The sequence below is a fragment of the Salmo trutta genome, chromosome 10 (genome assembly GCF_901001165.1).
Source record: "Salmo trutta chromosome 10, fSalTru1.1, whole genome shotgun sequence".
Taxonomy (NCBI): Eukaryota; Metazoa; Chordata; class Actinopteri; order Salmoniformes; family Salmonidae; genus Salmo; species Salmo trutta.
Window position 1 is genome coordinate 19695683 of NC_042966.1, and position 19024 is coordinate 19714706.

At 45.1% G+C, this 19024-nt stretch overlaps 1 protein-coding gene across 1 annotated transcript in view; it reads left to right on the forward strand.

Moving 5' to 3' along the window:
* The first annotated feature begins 3051 nt into the window (after positions 1-3051).
* LOC115200806 (protein PELPK1-like) overlaps positions 3052-19024 on the forward strand; it is a 32877-nt gene continuing 16904 nt past the window's right edge. The window contains exon 1 of the mRNA XM_029763935.1: positions 3052-3096. Coding sequence (XP_029619795.1) covers positions 3052-3096 — 45 coding nt within the window. The remainder of the gene's footprint in view (positions 3097-19024) is intronic.

Consider the following 19024-nt stretch of genomic DNA (forward strand, 5'->3'; position numbering starts at 1 on the left):
CACTTAATGGGCCATTTGTACAGACTTTGCACTGGGTAAACTGATCCTAGATCTGTGCCGTTGGGCAACTTCTATGCCGAACGGGAGGTAGATGTGTTATGACAGGCCAAGCCGGCGACTGTCAAATGTACTTTGTGCTTTGAGTCTCACAACGTCCTGCGCTACTGAATCAAAACATAGCCTTAAAGACTGCAACAGAGCAAGACCAGAGCAGACATTTACAGAAATACATATAGATTAAGTAATAATAAATTCTGTATAAACATGAAAATAAAAAGTGGGCATCCACCCCCATCCAGCCAACATGTCCCGCACCCACTCCAGAAAACCATGTGTCCCACCCCTTCCCACCCCCACTAGCAAGTACGGTTGCTTGTCAGTCACCCCCCCAGACCACCCACCCCCCCTCCCAGCGACCAGAGAAAACCCTCCCCATACCACCCCTTCCTCATGGGCCTGAAAGCAAAGAAAGTAAAAAAGATTCAAATAGGTATCAGAAAGTATTCATACACGTTTACTTTTTCCACAATTTGTTGTGTTACAAAGTGGGATTAAAATTGATTGAATTGTAATTTTTGTCAATGATCTACACAAAATACTTTCTAATGTTAGGGGAAGAAAAAAAACATGTATGGGAAATAAAATACTAATACAGTGTATCTTGATTAAATAAGTATTCAAACCCCTGAGTCAATACATGTTAGAATCACCGATGGTGAAAAGCATAGATTAGGGATTAATGAATTTATTTCAATTAACAGATTTCCTTATATGAACTGTAACTCTGTAAAATCTTTGAAATTGTCTCATGTTGCGTTTATATTTTTGCTCAGTGTATTTTTTTTCAGTATACAGTATCAGTCAAATGTTTGGACATACCTACTCATTCAAGGGTTTATCTTTATTTTTACTATTTTCTACATTGTAGAATAATAGTGAAAACATCAATACTATGAAATAACACATATGGAATCATGTAGTCACCAAACAAATGTTATTATATATTTTATTTTTGAGATTGGCCAGAAACAAAGAACTTCTTCTGAAACTCATCAGTCTATTCTTGTTCTGAGAAATGAAGGCTATTCCATGCGAGAAATTGCCAAGAAACTGAAGATCTCGTACAACGCTGTGTACTACTCCCTTCACAGAACAGCACAAACTGGCTCTCTAACTAGAATAGAAAGAGGAGTGGGTGACCCCAAACTTTTGAACGGCAGTGTATATATTTTTAAAATATATTTCCCCCTAAACCTACCATCCCTCCCCTAATTGGAGTAAACTAATGGATAACAACATTTAGGCTTCTGCATCCAGCTTATACATACTAAACTCAGCAACAACAAAAAACATCCCTTTTAATTAATGAACATGCACCTGTGGAACGGTCGTTAAGACACTAACAGCTTACAGACGGTAGGCAATTAAGGTCACAGTTATGAAAACTTAGGACACTAAAGAGGCCTTTCTACTGACTCTGAAAAACACAAAAAGAAAGATGCCCAGGGTCCCTGCTCATCTGTGTGAATGTGCCTTAGGCATGCTGCAAGGAGGCATGAGGACTGCAGATATGGCCAGGGCAATAAATTGCAATGTCCGTACTGTGAGACACCTAAGACAGCACTACAGGGAGACAGGAAGGACAGCTGATCGTCCTCGCAGTGGCAGACCACGTGTAACAACACCTGCACAGAATCGGTACATCTGAACATTACACCTGCGGGACAGGTACAGGATGGCAACAACAACTGCCCGAGTTACACCAGGAACGCACAATCCCTCCATCAGTGCTCAGACTGTCCGCAATAGCCTGAGAGAAGCTGGACTGAGGGCATGTAGGCCTGTTGTAAGGCAGGTCCTCACCAGATATCACTGTAAACAACGTCGCCTATGGGCACAAACCCACCGTCTCTGGTCCAGACCGGACTGGAAAAAAGTGCTCTTCACTGACGAGTCACAGTTTTGTCTCACCAAGGGTGATGGTCGGATTCGCGTTTATCGTCGAAAGAATGAGCATTACACCAAGGCCTGTACACTGGAGCAGGATCGATTTGGAGGTGGAGGGTCCCTCATGGTCTGGGGCGGTGTGTCACAGCATGATCAGACTGAGCTTGATGCCATTGCAGGCAATCTCAACGCTGTGCGTTACAGGGAAGACATCCTCCTCCCTCATGTGGTACCCTTCCTGCAGGCTCATCCTGACATGACCCTCCAGCATGACGATGCCACCAGCCGTACTGCTCATTCTGTGCGTGATTTCCTGCAAGACAAGAATGTCAGTGTTCTGCCATGGCCAGCGAAGAGCCCGGATCTCAATCCCATTGAGCACGTCTGGAACCTGTCGGATTTGGTATTTAGGTATTCCCACTCAACTTCTCTCTGTTCCCATGGCCGCTAGAGCACTGGACGGACATTCCATTGGTAGTAACCCACAGCACGGTTCCTGTTAATCTACAAGTTTCAGGAAATCACAGTGATGCTATACAGGATTTTCTTGGCTTAAAATAAACAACCTCGTTATTGTTTGGACCACAAGTTCAAACCTGGGTTGCAGTCCGTTTTTCCATTCCCATTGCCTCAAAGCAGCGCAGCCTCCCCCGAGACAGCCTTCTCAGGGCTTAAGTCAAGTCTCGGAATTCTCTACCATCCCCACAGAGTACCACGACCTCTTGGAGGTTTTCAGCAAGGCACGGGCTACTTCTCTTCCCCCGCATCATCCTTATGATTGTGCCATTGATCTCCTCTCAGGCACCACACCACCTCGTGGTAGGTTATATTCTCTATCTGGGCCGGAGACCAAGGTCATAGAGGAGTCTCTGGCTACTGGGGCTGTCCATCTGCTTCTCCTGCCGGCAGTCAAGACCCTGCGTCCGTGCATTGACTATCGGGGTTTTAATGATATTACAATTAATAATTGTTACCGCCTACCTCTCCTCAGCTTTTGAACCTTTCCAGGAAGGCCACCATTTTTTCCAAGCTGGACCTTTGGAATGCCTACCACCTGGTTCGGATACGCGAAGGAGAGCCAGCGAACATTATGAGTACGAGGTCATGCCGTTTGGACTCACCAACGCCCCCGCTGTCTTCCAGGCCCTGGTAAACGATGTGCTCCGGGACATGCTAAACCAGTTTGTTCGTATACCTTGACGACATTCAGTTTTTTCCCCGGTCTGCCCAAGAACATGTTCTGCATGTCAGACAGGTCATTCAGCGCCTCCTGGAGAACCAATTGTTCGTGAAAGCAGAGAAGTGTGAGTTCCACCGCTCTACCATCTCCTTTCTGGGATATGTCATTGCTGAGGGAAATGTCCAGATGGATCCTGGAAAGGTGAAAGCAGCGGTGGATTGGCCTCCTCCCACGTCCAGGGTGCTGTTGCAACGTTTCCTATGATTTGTTAACTTCTACCGCCGTTTCATTCGGGGTTACGGCACTCTGGCGGCCCACCTCTCTGCACTCACCTCTCCCAAAGTACCGTTTACATGGTCTCCAGCTGTCAACAAAGCCTTTGTGGACCTGAAGCATCGGTTCACAACAGCACCCATCCTCATCCACCCGGACCCGTCCCGTCAATTTGTGGTTGAGGTTGATGCTTCTGATGTTGGAGTGGGGGCCATCCTGTCCCCGCGATCTGCCAAGGACTAAAAGCTTCATCCCTGTGCCTTCCTGTCCATCGACTCAACTCTGCTACGATGTGGGTAACCGAGAACTCCTGGTGGTCAAGATGGCACTGGAGGAGTGGAGACACTGGCTGGAGGGAGCTGAACATCCATTTTTGGTCTGGACCGACCACACAAATCTGGAATATCTCCGCACAGCAAAGCGACTTAATTCCAGGCAGATCCTGTTATTTACTAAGTTCAATTTCACCATCTCCTACCGCCCAGGGTCCAAAAACGTGAAGCCGGACGCTCTCTACCGTCTATACAGTTCCACTGCTACTCCCTCTGAATCTGAGACTATCCTCCCTGCCTCTTGTTTGGCGGCTTCAGTTTAGGGAATTGAGGCTCTGGTCCGCAAGGCTCAGCGTTCCCAGTCTGACCCTGGGGGGAAGGGGGGGGCGGCTAACTGTCTGTTTGTGCCTGATGCGGTCTGGTCTCAGGTCCTGGAATGGGCTCACTCCTCCAGGCTTACCTGTCATCCTGATACTTGTCGGACCCTGGCTTTCCTCCGTCAACACTTCTGGTGGCCTATCATGGTTCCTGAGGTCTCGGCCTTCGTCGCCACATGCATGATATGCACTCAAAGCAAGACTATGCGGCAAGCTCTGTCTGGCCTCCTACAGCCACTTCCTGTCCCTCATCGCCCCTGGTCCCATATTTCTCTGGATTTCGTCACTGGGCTTCCTCCGTCAGATGGCAACACCATCATCCTGACAGTGGTGGACAGATTCTCCAAGGCCACCCATTTCATCCCTCTTTCTAAGTTACATTCAGCCAAGGAGACGGCCCAGCTTATGGTGCAGCACGTCTTCTGTATCCATTCACTCCCGGTTGACGTTGTCTTGGACCGGGGTTCTCATCCCAATCCTGGAAGGTGTTCTGCACTCTTATTGGGTCACCAGCCAGCCTGTCCTCTGGGTTTCATCCCTAAACCAACGGCCAGTCAGAGCGAGCCAATCAAGACATGGAGACGGCACTCCGGTGTCTGGTTGCCAGTAACCCCACCACCTGGAGTCAGCAACTGGTCTGGGTGGAATATGCCAGGAACACTCTCCCCTGCTTGGCTACTGGACTAACCCCATGGAGCATTCGAAAGGGGAATCAGCCCCCGCTCTTCCCAGAGCAAGAAGTTGAGGTCAACGTACCTTCAGCCCAGATCTTTGTCCACCGCTGTCGGCGTACCTGGAAAAGAGCTAGGGCGGTTCTTCTCAAGACCACCTCCATTCTCTTGCCTACCCCTTTTGGTTGGTTAATAAACATCTTGAACTCTAACCATCTGCCTCCTGTGTCTACATCTGGGTCTTGCCTTGTGCCCTTACAGGTAGACTATATCCTATAGGACTATGCAAAACGTAGCAAGTGTCGCTGTCCTCATTCTTGCTGCTTCCAGTTCAGTAGCCATACCTGCGAGATCAGCTACAAGTGTGGTCTCAATTAGAGTAGGCTATAGCATATGTATACATGGGCAGAAAAGCCACTGGGCAGTTATCTTTCCAAGGAAATTAACTTCCTAAATAGGCCTATGATTAGGCTATAGTTTACTACATTGCCTAAATATTGGTCTATTTCTCCATCTGAAAAACGTCCCTAAAAGGTAGACTATAAAAATAGTTCAAGAGAAAGTACACGTGTCTCCAACTCTGCTCTCTTCAAACTACATCTAGCATATTGGCTGATATAGCCCTGTAATATAATGTAAGGGCCATGTGAGAATCTCTGGTAATTTAACCTATTTCTTAAGTTATTTTTGCGCATTTGATATTGCCTATAGGGTCGCAAAATTTCTGGGACCATGGCTGGCAAGTGAGCTACGTCACATACGTCTATAATAACATTGCAGGACTGCGGTTGGGTTTGGGACCAGTTCTTGCGGTAGCGGGTGGGAGTCGGGACAAAGACAGCAGATGCTGACTGGAGCAGGATGAAGAAATTAGTCCTACACAGACCTCCACTGTGCACCATGACAGTGAAGCCTGCAACTTTAGAGCTGTTTATAACTGTGTCAGTGTGAAAAGTAGGGAATTTGCTAGGGAAACTGACAGATCCATAACGTTACATTGACATACTGACTAATACAACTCACATTGATATTCTGACATTTTTTTCAGTGCAATCTTCAATCGTTTGGCCGATGGTTTCATCATTTGATTCAAGTCTAGTTTGTGGCAAAAATAATAGTTAATGTAAGCCTACTTTTGGCCAGCTCTCTCTCTAACGGTACATAAAATTGCGAAAACTTGCCAGGATAATTTACTTCTGAAACATGACAAAACAAAGGCTAGAATATATTTCCAGGCAAACAACTGCTATTAGATAGTAATAGCCACCTCATATCACTATCTGACAGATAATTAGAAGCTGGAGCTGACCTGGATGTGGTAGCTACACACAGGTGTAACTTCACCCCAATCAAGAGGGGATGAAACATTGGGGGGGCCAAAAATATAATTTCAGAATGTGGGGGGGCATGCCCCCCGTCCCCAGTGAAATGTATGCCCTGTTGTTCCTTTTACCCAATTGAAGGGGTGTCCTCATCATTGTCTTATCCCGAGGGCAGCATCATAGGCAAGGCTGCGTGATTGTGCATGGATAGCATACCTGAATATTGAGCCAGTCAAATTGGAGTTAGCCTTGATCTGTCAGCTCGTTCCCTTGTGTGTTGAGCTTGATGTTTCTCTAAGACGTTTTGAGCCTCCTTGGCAGTGGAAAATGTGTGTTGTATTTTGCATAGCTGTGATCTCACCTCGTTGTAAGTCGCCCTCTGTTTCAGCATCTCGGCACTCAGATCTAGGTATATGCTGAACCTTTTCTCAGCATAGGTCAGAGTCCCTGATACTGCTGCGTGGCCAACAATTTGCCCATTTGACTTCAAAACTGTGGATTCTTACAATCATTCACCGGGACCCATTGCGGAAAGGACCCCGTGCGGTGCGCAATATTTATCAGCGGCATGGGACCCAGCTTCTCCTGCCCAAACACTTCATAGAAAAGATTGCTCATGAAGGAAGTTGGGTTGCCTGCTTCCACATCAGCTTCAAGTCCTGTTACCCGCACATTTAATATACAGGAATGCTTTTCGAGTGATTCATTAGAAGTGAGCAGTGCACGAGACTAATTTACCCGTTTTAATTTCAAGTAGAGGGGCATAGGTCATTTCCTCACGAACAATCTCTTGAATAGTAGAGGCCAATTATTTCTGTTGTCAGGTGCTGAGCGCTGCCATGTTCCCACAAGTGAATTGTGAATGGACAGATTGTGCTAGCTGCTGGAGCGAAATAGACTTGCTACAGTAGTTGTTCCTTGTAATACAGTGAACGTCCCACACATTAATACAGTGTTATACACTGAGTGTACAAAACATTAGGAACACCTGCTTTTTCCATGACAGACTGACCAGGTGAATCCAGGTGAAAGCTATTATACCTTATTGATATCACTTTCCATCAGTGTAAATGAAGGGGAGACAGGCTAAAGAAGGACTGTTAAGCCTTGAGACAATTGAGACATGGATTGTGTGTATGTGCCATTCAGAGGGTGAACGGGCAAGACAAAAGATGTAAGTGCCATTGAATGGGGTATGGTAGTAGGTGCCAGCCGTGACGGTTTGAGTGTGTCAAGAACTGCAACAGCACTGGGTTTTTCATGCTCAACATTCTCCAGTGTGTATCAAGAATGGTCCAGCCTACTTGACACAACTGTGGGAAGCACATGGGCCTGCATCCCTGTGGAACGCTTTCCATACCTTGTAGAGTCCAAGCCCTGACAAATTGAGGTTTGATGTAGCTATAGCCATTTGATATGGTGATGTCTGTATTTCATAATATTTATTCCTATTAAGGCAACAATGACCTTCTGGTTCAACAAATTATAAGAATGTGCACAGATAATGCAGGATGACAACAGGTCAGGGTCATTGAAAGGTCACCATAAAAATAACTGCTCACGAGGTCAATAGCTGCGTGTAAAACACACACACACACACACGCACACACACTGGCAGGCACAGGCACACCATTTCCCTTTAAATCACTAAGACAAGATTCTAAAGAAACACTACACATTATGATAGGAATTTCCTTTCAGAAGACATAATGCCATAAACACCATTTAGACCATCTGAAAAGCTGCCTCAGAGTATTTTATGTTATTCTGTACGTAAATCGGAGACACCCCATTTAGTATGATATTTACATTTCGTATGGGATGTATTCATTTGTGGATGTCCACATCCATTTCGTATGATATGTTACGAATTACAATTTGTTGTGGCTAACGTTAGCTAGGTGGCTAGGTGGTAATGCTAAAAAGCTGGCTAACATTAGCTATGCTAGGGGTTAGGAGTTATATTAAAGGGTTAAGGTTAGGGGAAGGGATGGCTAAAAGGGTTAAGGTTAGGGTAATGGTTAGCTAAGTAGCTTAAAAGTAGTAGAACAGTAGCTAATTGGTTACAATTCTAAAGTTGTCTGTGATGAGATTCGAACCCGCTTCCTTTGGGTTGCTAGATGTTATACGCCCACCCATCCAACCAGTAACCTTCTGTCTTAACCTACTTCCGGTCCGGAGCGAGCAGTCGCACTTCGCTTCGCTCCACAGGTAATATTACACTTCTTTACATTACAACGGTTTGGTTTGTTTTATCTGAGCAAATTTTCTTAGCTATCAAAGATAATTGTGTAGTTTAGAGTAATTAGAGTAATTATCGAGGCTAGCTATTTTGTCGTCCTCCTAACGTAGTCAACACTGCTAGCTAGTCAACACTGCTAGCTAGCCAATCTCTACCGACTAGCAGCACTGTAGAAACTATTACATTACAACGGAACGACTTGATTAGTGTAGTGTTAGTGTTAGTTAGCTAGCTACATAGTTGTCTTTGCTGTCCTTGTATCTAAGATAATTGTGTAGTTTAGAGTAATTATCGAGGTTAGCTAGCCAGCCGCGACGCGACACCTTGTCCAGACTCCAGACTTAGTCAACACACCTAGTCATCAAACCCACTGCTAGCTAGTGGGTTTGCTAGCTAGCCAACCGTTACCGACTAGCAGCGCTGTAGATACTAATACATTACAACGGAACGATTTGACTAGTGCAGTGTTAGCTAGCTAGCTACATAGTTGTCTTTGTCATAGCTTGATAATTGTGTAGTTTAGTAATTATCGAGGTTAGCTAGCCAGCTATTTCCGTCCCCCGCGACGCCATTGTTCCATACCTAGCCAACTATTACCGTCGAGCAGCATTGTAGAAACTAAATACATTACAAAGGAACGTCTTGATTAGTGTTATGTTAGCTAGCTACTAAGTTGCTTTTGTATAATAGCCAACCTCTACCGACTAGCAGCACTGTAGAAACTATTACATTACAACGGAACGACTTGATTAGTGTAGTGTTAGTGTTAGTTAGCTAGCATTTTCGTCATTTTAGTCAATAAGATTTTCGCAACGTAAGCTTAACTTTCTGAACATTCGAGACGTGTAGTCCACTTGTCATTCCAATCTCCTTTGCATTAGCGTAGCCTCTTCTATAGCTTGTCAACTATGTGTCTGTCTATCCCTGTTCTCTCCCCTCTGCACAGGCCATACAAACGCTTCACACCGCGTGGCCGCTGCCACTCTAACCTGGTGGTCCCAGCGCGCACGACCCACGTGGAGTTCCAGGTCTCCGGCAGCCTCTGGAACTGCCGGTCTGCGGCCAACAAGGCTGAGTTCATCTCAGCCTATACTACCCTCCAGTCCCTAGACTTCCTGGCGCTGACGGAAACATGGATTACCACAGATAACACTGCTACTCCTACTGCTCTCTCCTCGTCTGCCCACGTGTTCTCGCATACCCCTAGAGCATCGAGCCAGCGGGGTGGTGGCACTGGAATACTCATCTCTCCCAAGTGGACATTCTCTCTTTCTCCCCTGACCCATCTGTCTATCTCCTCATTTGAATTCCATGCTGTCACAGTTACCAGCCCTTTCAAGCTTAACATCCTTATCATTTATCGCCCTCCAGGTTCCCTTGGAGAGTTCATCAATGAGCTTGACGCCTTGATAAGTTCCTTTCCTGAGGATGGCTCACCTCTCACAGTTCTGGGTGACTTTAACCTCCCCACGTCTACCTTTGACTCATTCCTCTCTGCCTCCTTCTTTCCACTCCTCTCCTCTTTTGACCTCACCCTCTCACCTTCCCCCCCTACTCACAAGGCAGGCAATACGCTTGACCTCATCTTTACTAGATGCTGTTCTTCCACTAATCTCATTGCAACTCCCCTCCAAGTCTCCGACCACTACCTTGTATCCTTTTCCCTCTCGCTCTCATCCAACACTACTCACTCTGCCCCTACTCGGATGGTATTGCGCCGTCCCAACCTTCGCTCTCTCTCTCCCGCTACTCTCTCCTCTTCCATCCTATCATCTCTTCCCTCTGCTCAAACCTTCTCCAACCTATCTCCTGATTCTGCCTCCTCAACCCTCCTCTCCTCCCTTTCTGCATCCTTTGATTTTCTTTGTCCCCTATCCTCCAGGCCGGCTCGGTCCTCCCCTCCTGCTCCGTGGCTCGACGACTCACTGCGAGCTCACAGAACAGGGCTCCGGGCAGCCGAGCGAAAATGGAGGAAAACTCGCCTCCCTGCGGACCTGGCATCCTTTCACTCCCTCCTCTCTACATTTTCATCTTCATCTTCTGTCTCTGCTGCTGAAGCCACTTTCTACCACTCTAAATTCCAAGCATCTGCCTCTAACCCTAGGAAGCTCTTTGCTACCTTCTCCTCCCTCCTGAATCCTCCTCCCCCTCCCCCCTCCTCCCTCTCTGCGGATGACTTCGTCAACCATTTTGAAAAGAAGGTTGATGACATCCGATCCTCGTTGCTAAGTCAAACGACACCGCTGGTCCTGCTCACACTGCCCTACCCTGTGCTTTGACCTCTTTCTCCCCTCTCTCTCCAAATGAAATCTCGCGTCTTGTGACGGCCGGCCGCCCAACAACCTGCCCACTTGACCTTATCCCCTCCTCTCTTCTCCAGACCATTTCCGGAGACCTTCTCCCCTACCTCACCTCGCTCATCAACTCATCCTTGACCGCTGGCTACGTCCCTTCCGTCTTCAAGAGAGCGAGAGTTGCACCCCTTCTGAAAAAACCTACACTCGATCCCTCCGATGTCAACAACTACAGACCAGTATCCCTTCTTTCTTTTCTCTCCAAAACTCTTGAACGTGCCGTCCTTGGCCAGCTCTCCTGCTATCTCTCTCAGAATGACCTTCTTGATCCTAATCAGTCAGGTTTCAAGACTGGGCATTCAACTGAGACTGCTCTTCTCTGTGTCACGGAGGCTCTCCGCACTGCTAAAGCTAACTCTCTCTCCTCTGCTCTCATCCTCCTAGACCTATCTGCTGCCTTTGATACTGTGAACCATCAGATCCTCCTCTCCACCCTCTCCGAGCTGGGCATCTCCGGCGCGGCCCACGCTTGGATTGCGTCCTACCTGACAGGTCGCTCCTACTAGGTGGCGTGGCGAGAATCTGTCTCCGCACCACGTGCTCTCACCACTGGTGTCCCCCAGGGCTCTGTTCTAGGCCCTCTCCTATTCTCACTATACACCAAGTCACTTGGCTCTGTCATATCCTCACATGGTCTCTCCTATCATTGCTATGCAGACGACACACAATTAATCTTCTCCTTTCCCCCTTCTGATAACCAGGTGGCGAATCGCATCTCTGCATGTCTGGCAGACATATCAGTGTGGATGACGGATCACCACCTCAAGCTGAACCTCGGCAAGACGGAGTTGCTCTTCCTCCTGGGGAAGGACTGCCCGTTCCATGATCTCACCATCACGGTTGACAACTCCCTTGTGTCCTCCTCCCAGAGTGCTAAGAACCTTGGCGTGACCCTGGACAACACCCTGTCGTTCTCCACTAACATCAAGGCGGTGACCCGATCCTGTAGGTTCATGCTCTACAACATTCGCAGAGTACGACCCTGCCTCACACAGGAAGCGGCGCAGGTCCTAGTCCAGGCACTTGTCATCTCCCGTCTGGATTACTGCAACTCGCTGTTGGCTGGGCTCCCTGCCTGTGCCATTAAACCCCTACAACTCATCCAGAACGCCGCAGCCCGTCTGGTGTTCAACCTTCCCAAGTTCTCTCACGTCACCCCGCTCCTCCGCTCTCTCCACTGGCTTCCAGTTGAAGCTCGCATCCGCTACAAGTCCATGGTGCTTGCCTACGGAGCTGTGAGGGGAACGGCACCTCCGTACCTTCAGGCTCTGATCAGGCCCTACACCCAAACAAGGGCACTGCGTTCATCCACCTCTGGCCTGCTCGCCTCCCTACCTCTGAGGAAGCACAGTTCCCGCTCAGCCCAGTCAAAACTGTTCGCTGCTCTGGCACCCCAATGGTGGAACAAGCTCCCTCACGACACCAGGACAGCGGAGTCAATCACCACCTTCCGGAGACACCTGAAACCCCACCTCTTTAAGGAATACCTGGGATAGGATAAAGTAATCCTTCTAACCCCCCCCCTAAAAGATTTAGATGCACTATTGTAAAGTGGTTGTTCCACTGGATATCATAAGGTGAATGCACCAATTTGTAAGTCGCTCTGGATAAGAGCGTCTGCTAAATGACTTAAATGTAAATGTAATGGATAGGGGGCAGTATTTTCACGGACGGATAAAAAACGTACCCGATTTAATCTGATTATTACTCCTGCCCAGAAACTAGAATATGCATATAATTATTGGCTTTGGATAGAAAACACCCTAAAGTTTCTAAAACTGTTTGAATGGTGTCTGTGAGTATAACAGAACTCATATGGCAGGCAAAAACCTGAGAAGATTCTGTACAGGAAGTACCCTCTCTGACCATTCCTTGAGCTTCTTGGCTCTGTTTATTGAAAACTTAGGATCTTTGCTGTAACGTGACACTTCCTACGGCTCCCATAGGCTCTCAGAACCCGGGAAAAAGCTGAATGATGTAATTCCAGCCGCTGGCTGATAAACATTAGCGCCTTTGGTAAGTGCTCTATCAGGGGACCATCAGACTGCGGCGCGTGCACGGGGCGACCTCATGTTTTTACTTTCTCTCTCTTTGAACTAAAACACAGATTCCCGGTCGGAATATTATCGCTTTTTTACGAGAAAAATGGCATAAAAATTTATTTTAAACAGCGGTTGACATGCTTCGAAGTACGGTAATGGAATATTTAGACATTTTTTGTCACGAAACGCGTCGGGCGCGTAACCCTTCGTCACCCTTGGATAGTGTCTTGAACGCACGAACAAAACGCCACTATTTGGATATAACTATGGATTATTTTGAACCAAACCAACATTTGTTATTGAAGTAGAAGTCCTGGGAGTGCATTCTGACGAAGAACAGCAAAGGTAATAACATTTTTCTTATAGTAAATCTGACTTTGGTGAGGGCTAAACTTGGTGGGTGTCTAAATGGCTAGCCCTGTGATGCCGGGCTATCTACTTAGAATATTGCAAAATGTGCTTTCACCGAAAAGCTATTTTAAAATCGGACATAGCGAGTGCATAGAGGAGTTCTGTATCTATAATTCTTAAAACAATTGTTATGTTTTTTGTGAACGTTTATCGTGAGTAATTTAGTAAATTCACCGGAAGTGTTCGGTGGGAATGCTAGTTCTGAACGTCACATGCTAATGTAAAAAGCTGTTTTTTGATATAAATATGAACTTGATTGAACAAAACATGCATGTATTGTATAACATAATGTCCTAGGCGTGTCATCTGATGAAGATCATCAAAGGTTAGTGCTGCATTTAGCTGTGGTTTTGTTTTTTGTGACATTATATGCTAGCTTGAAAAATGGGTGTCTGATTATTTCTGGCTGGGTACTCTGCTGACATAATCTAATGTTTTGCTTTCGCTGTAAAGCCTTTTTGAAATCGGACAGTGTGGTTAGATAAAGGAGAGTCTTGTCTTTAAAATGGTGGAAAATAGTCATATGTTTGAAAAATTGAAGTTTTTGGATTTTTGAGGAATTTGTCATTCGCGCCACGCCTATCATTGGATATTGGAGCAGGTGTTCCGCTAGCGGAACGTCTAGATGTAAGAGGTAACCATACCAAATGTAACATATCATACTAATTTGAGTGTCCCGGATTTACATTTACTATGTTACGTCTAGTCTATGAGACCAGGTTGTTAAAACAGACAGAGACCAGAGTCTGGTTGGGATAACCCTAGCTAGATGAGGATTGGTTGAGGCCTAGGCATCCATCCTCCAGTCAGACAGATATTTGTTCTACAGCAACCAGGCAGGCTCAGCAATGCCAGGCTTTGTAATCCCCAGGCTGCCCAGTGCCCCATCTGTTCAATTACCTACTCCTCCCGTTTCACCATTACCACCCCATCTCCCTTTCATTTGTGTGTGTGTGTGTGTGTGTGTGTGTGTGTGTGTGTGTGTGTGTGTGTGTGTGGCAGCATTCCAGGGAAGATGAGGTCTGGGTTTTCCCCATCTGAAATAGCAGCAGACCTAATGACCCCCATCTAATTGCACAATGTCAATATTGTTGCATTTTAAATCCCACAGCACTCATATATGTTGCCAGAGATCTCATAAAATATGCTAAGAGAGCTAGCTCAATACAGTGTGACTTGGAGAAGAGACGAGGATAAATGCATACAGACTCATTTGTCTATGCTTTATTTATACAGAATATTAGCATTTAAAGCCGAAGCAATAATGCTGGGGTAAAATGACAAATTCTCTCATTTGATTTCTCTGGTATTTGAGTGTCAACAAAAACACAAGAACAGGGAAACATTGATCTCATTTAGATATCAATGCAAATAATTTGAGAGAAAAAAAGTAATTTGCTCAGATATTCGCTTCAGAAATGAAATTCATAACCTCAGTGAAAAAAAATAAAGTATCCGGATGACATTGGAAATTGAGCTGATATATAGATTGAGAATGAGTAGAAAATCAATAACAGACTCCAACGACATGAATGTCTCAGATTAGAATTTGCAGGATCAATACATTCACAGTGACACAGTAACACAATGACATTGTGATAGAGTGAGCCACTGCACTGTCTGAGTACAGCCATAACATTCAAATCAGATCATTTTCTTATCCCTATTTTTCCCCTTCATGTGGGGGAACATGTTTATATTTGGGTTCTTTTTATTTGCCCTTATTTTACCAGGTAAGTTGACTGAGAACATTCTCATTTACAGCAACAACCTGGGGAATAGTTACAGGGGAGAGGAAGGGGGATGAATGAGCCAAAAGGACGCTGGGGATGATTAGGTGGCCATGATGGTATGAGGACCAGATTGGGAATTTACCCTGGACACCAGGGTTAACACCCCTACTCTTACAATACGTGCCATTGGATATTTAGTGACAACAGAGTCAGGAGCCAGGACACCCGTTTAATGTCCCATCCGAAAGACAGCACCCTACACAGGGCAATGTCCGAAATCACTACCCTTGGGCATTGGGATATTATTATTTTTTAGAGCAGAGGAAAGAGTGCCTCCTACTGGCCCTCTTATACCATTTCCAGCAGCATCTGGTCTCCCATCCAGGGACCAACCAGGATCAACATGAAATGGGTCCATAAAAAATGCATTGTACATTGACAGGGTGGTTCTAAATTACTTCCATTTAGCAGCACTGATTTTGTCTATTTGCATAGGCCTTCCCACAGATGTAGCACGTGAATGCTTTGACACCAATGTGCACACGTCAGATGACGTCGATGGCTGAACATCTTCCCACATTGATCACACTCAAATGATTTCTCCCCTGTGTGAATGTGCATGTGAACTTTAAGAAGATGATCGCTAAAGAAACCTTTCCTACAGATGCTATAATGACATGATTTCTTCCCTGTGTGAGTGACCATATAATTGTGGGGGGTATAACAACTTGAACAAACTTCCTCACAAATCTCACACTTGAAAGAAGTATTTTCTTCACCACCAGTATGCTTGTTTATTTTATGTTTCTTTAGGATTCCGGATTGGGTGACCTGTGTGAGTTATCTTGTGTCTTTTGACACTACCTGAAGAATGAAACTTTTTGCCACAAATGTCACAAGAAAAAGGTTTCTCTTCCTTGTGTGTCCTCATGTTTATTCAGATGGTTCCTTTTGACAAAACATTTTCCAAACACATCGCAGACCAAACTTTTTTCTTTCGTTTCTCCAGGGTGTGTGACCACCATATGCTTTCTGAGAGCAGGTGCATCGCTGAAACGTCCTTTTTTTCTTTACGAGTGATGTTTTTTTTAAAGACACAGCGGTAAAGATCATCTTGCCACAGGTTCCACAGCAATAGTTCCTCTCCTCTGAATGTGTTTCCTCGTGATAAGCCAATACTTCTCTGGACTTTTAAGATCTTTGGGCAAAAAGAACAGCTAAATGTCTTCCATACAATGCACTTGTGCCTCAAGTCTTTTTCCTCTACAAACTTTCTTTCATAAACTGTGCATGTGACCGACTCCTCTTTTGTGACCCTCCGTGTGTGACTGCAAAGTACATTCATGGCAAAACACTGCATCACAATCGGTACAACTGAAGGCTTTCTCTAGGTCTTTAATAGAACATTCCTCAAGCTGTTTGGCCAGATAAAAACATTTCCCACACTGAGCAGCTGTAGGGTTTTGTATGGGACTGAAGATGTCTTGTCAAACATTTCTTCTTGAAACATTTTCCACAATGGGAACAGATGAGGGGCCCCTCATTGGCCGCATCCCCACATTGGAAATCTTCTTCGTCCCTACCTGGGTCTGATCCAGATGGGGCCTGAGGGTCAAGGTCAGGATCCTCGCTGGGATCAAACTCAGGAAGCCATCCATCTTCCGATGAAAGTGAGGACAGGGGGGCAAGGCCAGGATCCTCTTCCTGATAATCTGACTCAAAAGAAGATCCCTCATCTGTAGCAGAGAGGGTCATTGTGGTTGTTGCTGTGCACATGCAGAAGAAACCAGTTTGATAAATCATCTGACTGTAGCAACAACAAACATTTTTACAGTGTTGTGTTATTTATGTTACACAGGAAACAGAATAGTTGTGTTTTAAATGTGCACTGGGAACACACAACAATAAATACACTCACCCTTTACTGCTACTTTTTGTGTTGCTTCTCATAGCCACAGGAAGTAGGGCTGCTGTGAGTGCTACAGCATCCCGAAAAAAAAATATTTCGCCTCAAAATATGTTTTCCCCAAATTACATTACTCCTACCTGAACAGACATACAGTGCCTTCAGAAAGTATTCATACCCCTTGACTTGTTCCACATTTTGTTGAGTCACAGCCTGAATTCAAAATCAATGAAATTGATTTGTTTTTCTCACCCATCTACATGCAATACCCCATAATTATAAAGTGAAAACATGTTTTTAGAAATGTTTGCAAATTTATTGAAAATTAAGTACAGATATATCTCATTTACATAAGTATTTACACCCCTGAGTCAATACCTTGTAGAAGCACCTTTGGCAGTGATTACAGTTGTCTTTCTGGGTAAGTCTCTAAGAGCTTTCCACACCTGGATTGTACAACGTTTGCCTATTCTCTTCAAAATTCTTCAGGTTCTGTGAAATTGGTTGTTGATCATTGCTAGACAACCATTTGCAGGTCTCGCCATAGATTTTCAAGTAGACTTAAGTCAAAACTGTTACTCGGCCTCTTGGGAACATTCACTGTTGGTAAGCAACTCCAGTGTAGATTTGTGTATTAGGTTATTGTCCTGCTGAAAGGTGAATTAAACTCCCAGTGTCTGGTGGAAAGCAGACTGAACCAGGTTTTCCTCTAGGATTATTCCCGTGGTTAGCTCCATTCCGATTACAAGGATACCCATAACATTATGCAACCACCAATATGCTTGAAAATATGGAGTGTGCCTGTGGCGGGCCGGGCGCAGTGCACGCTGACCAGGTCGCCAGGTGTACGGTGTTTTCTCCGACACATTGGTGCGGCTGGCTTCCGGGTTGGATGTGCATTGTGTCAAGAAGCAGTGCGGCTAGGTTGGGTTGTGTTTCGGAGGACGCATGGCTCTCGACCTTCGCCTTTCCCGAGTCCGTACGGGAGTTGCAGCGATGAGACAAGACTGTAACTACCAATTGGATACCACGAAATTGGGGGGGTAAAAAGGGAGAAAAAAAAAAGTACAAAAATATGGAGTGTGATACTCAGTTATTAGTTGTATTGGATTTGCCCCAAACATAACACTTTGTATTCAGGACAAAAAGTGAATTGCTTTGCCACATTTTTAGCAGTATTACTTTAGTGCCTTGTTGCAAACAGGATGCGTGTTTTGGAATATGTTTTATTCTGTACACTCTTTCTTTTCACACTGTCAATTAGGTTAGTATTGTGGAGTAACTACAATGTTGTTGATCCATCCTCAGTTTTCTCCTATCACAGCTATTAAACTCTGTAACTGTGTTAAAGTCACCATTGGCCTCATGGTGAAATCCCTTCCTCTACGGCAACTGCGTTAGGAAGGATGCATGCATCTTTGTAGACTGGGTGTATTGATACACCATCCAAAGAGTAGTTAGTAACTTCACCATGCTCAAACCGATATTCGCTGTCTGCTTTAAAAAAAAAAATGTTTTACCCATCTATCTCTTTGCGAGGCATTGGAAAACCTCCCTGGTCTTTGAGGTTGAATCTGTGTTTGAAATGCATTGCTAAACTGAGGGACCTTACAGATAATTGTATGTGTTGGGTACAGAGAAGAGGTAGTCATTCAAGAATCTTGTTAAACATTATTATTGGTCCATGTAACTTTGTGACTTGTTAAGCACATTTATACCGTTGCCATAACAAATGGGGTTCAATAACTATTGACTCAAGACATTTCATATTATTCATTTTACATTTTAGTCATTTAGCAGACGCTCTTATCCAGAGCGACTTACAGTAGTGAATGCATACATTTCATTTCATGCATTTTTTTTTTGTACTGGCCCACCGTGGGAATCGAACCCACAACCCTGGCGTTGCAAACACCATGCTCTACCAACTGAGCCACAGGGAAGACATTATTCAGTAATTTGTACGGATTTCAAAAAACAATCAAACGTTGTGTAGACCAATGACAAAAAAAAATCCAAACGTGATCCTTTTTCAATTCAGGCTGTAACACATCTAAATGTGGAAAAAGTCAAGGGGTGTGAATACTTGCTGAAGGCAGTTATATTATAGCCTAGCGCTGAGTTTCTACTCTATAAATTGATGTTGTTTGGTAAATGTTTGCTTCGTTTCACAGAGACAAAAATGTCTTTCTACTTTTTTGCGCTTGGATACTTTTGGTTTGTTCCAATTCTAAATAAAACGTTGCTTCCCCACAAGATTTGAACATGTTTCTGACTTGCCTTAATAGTGCCAA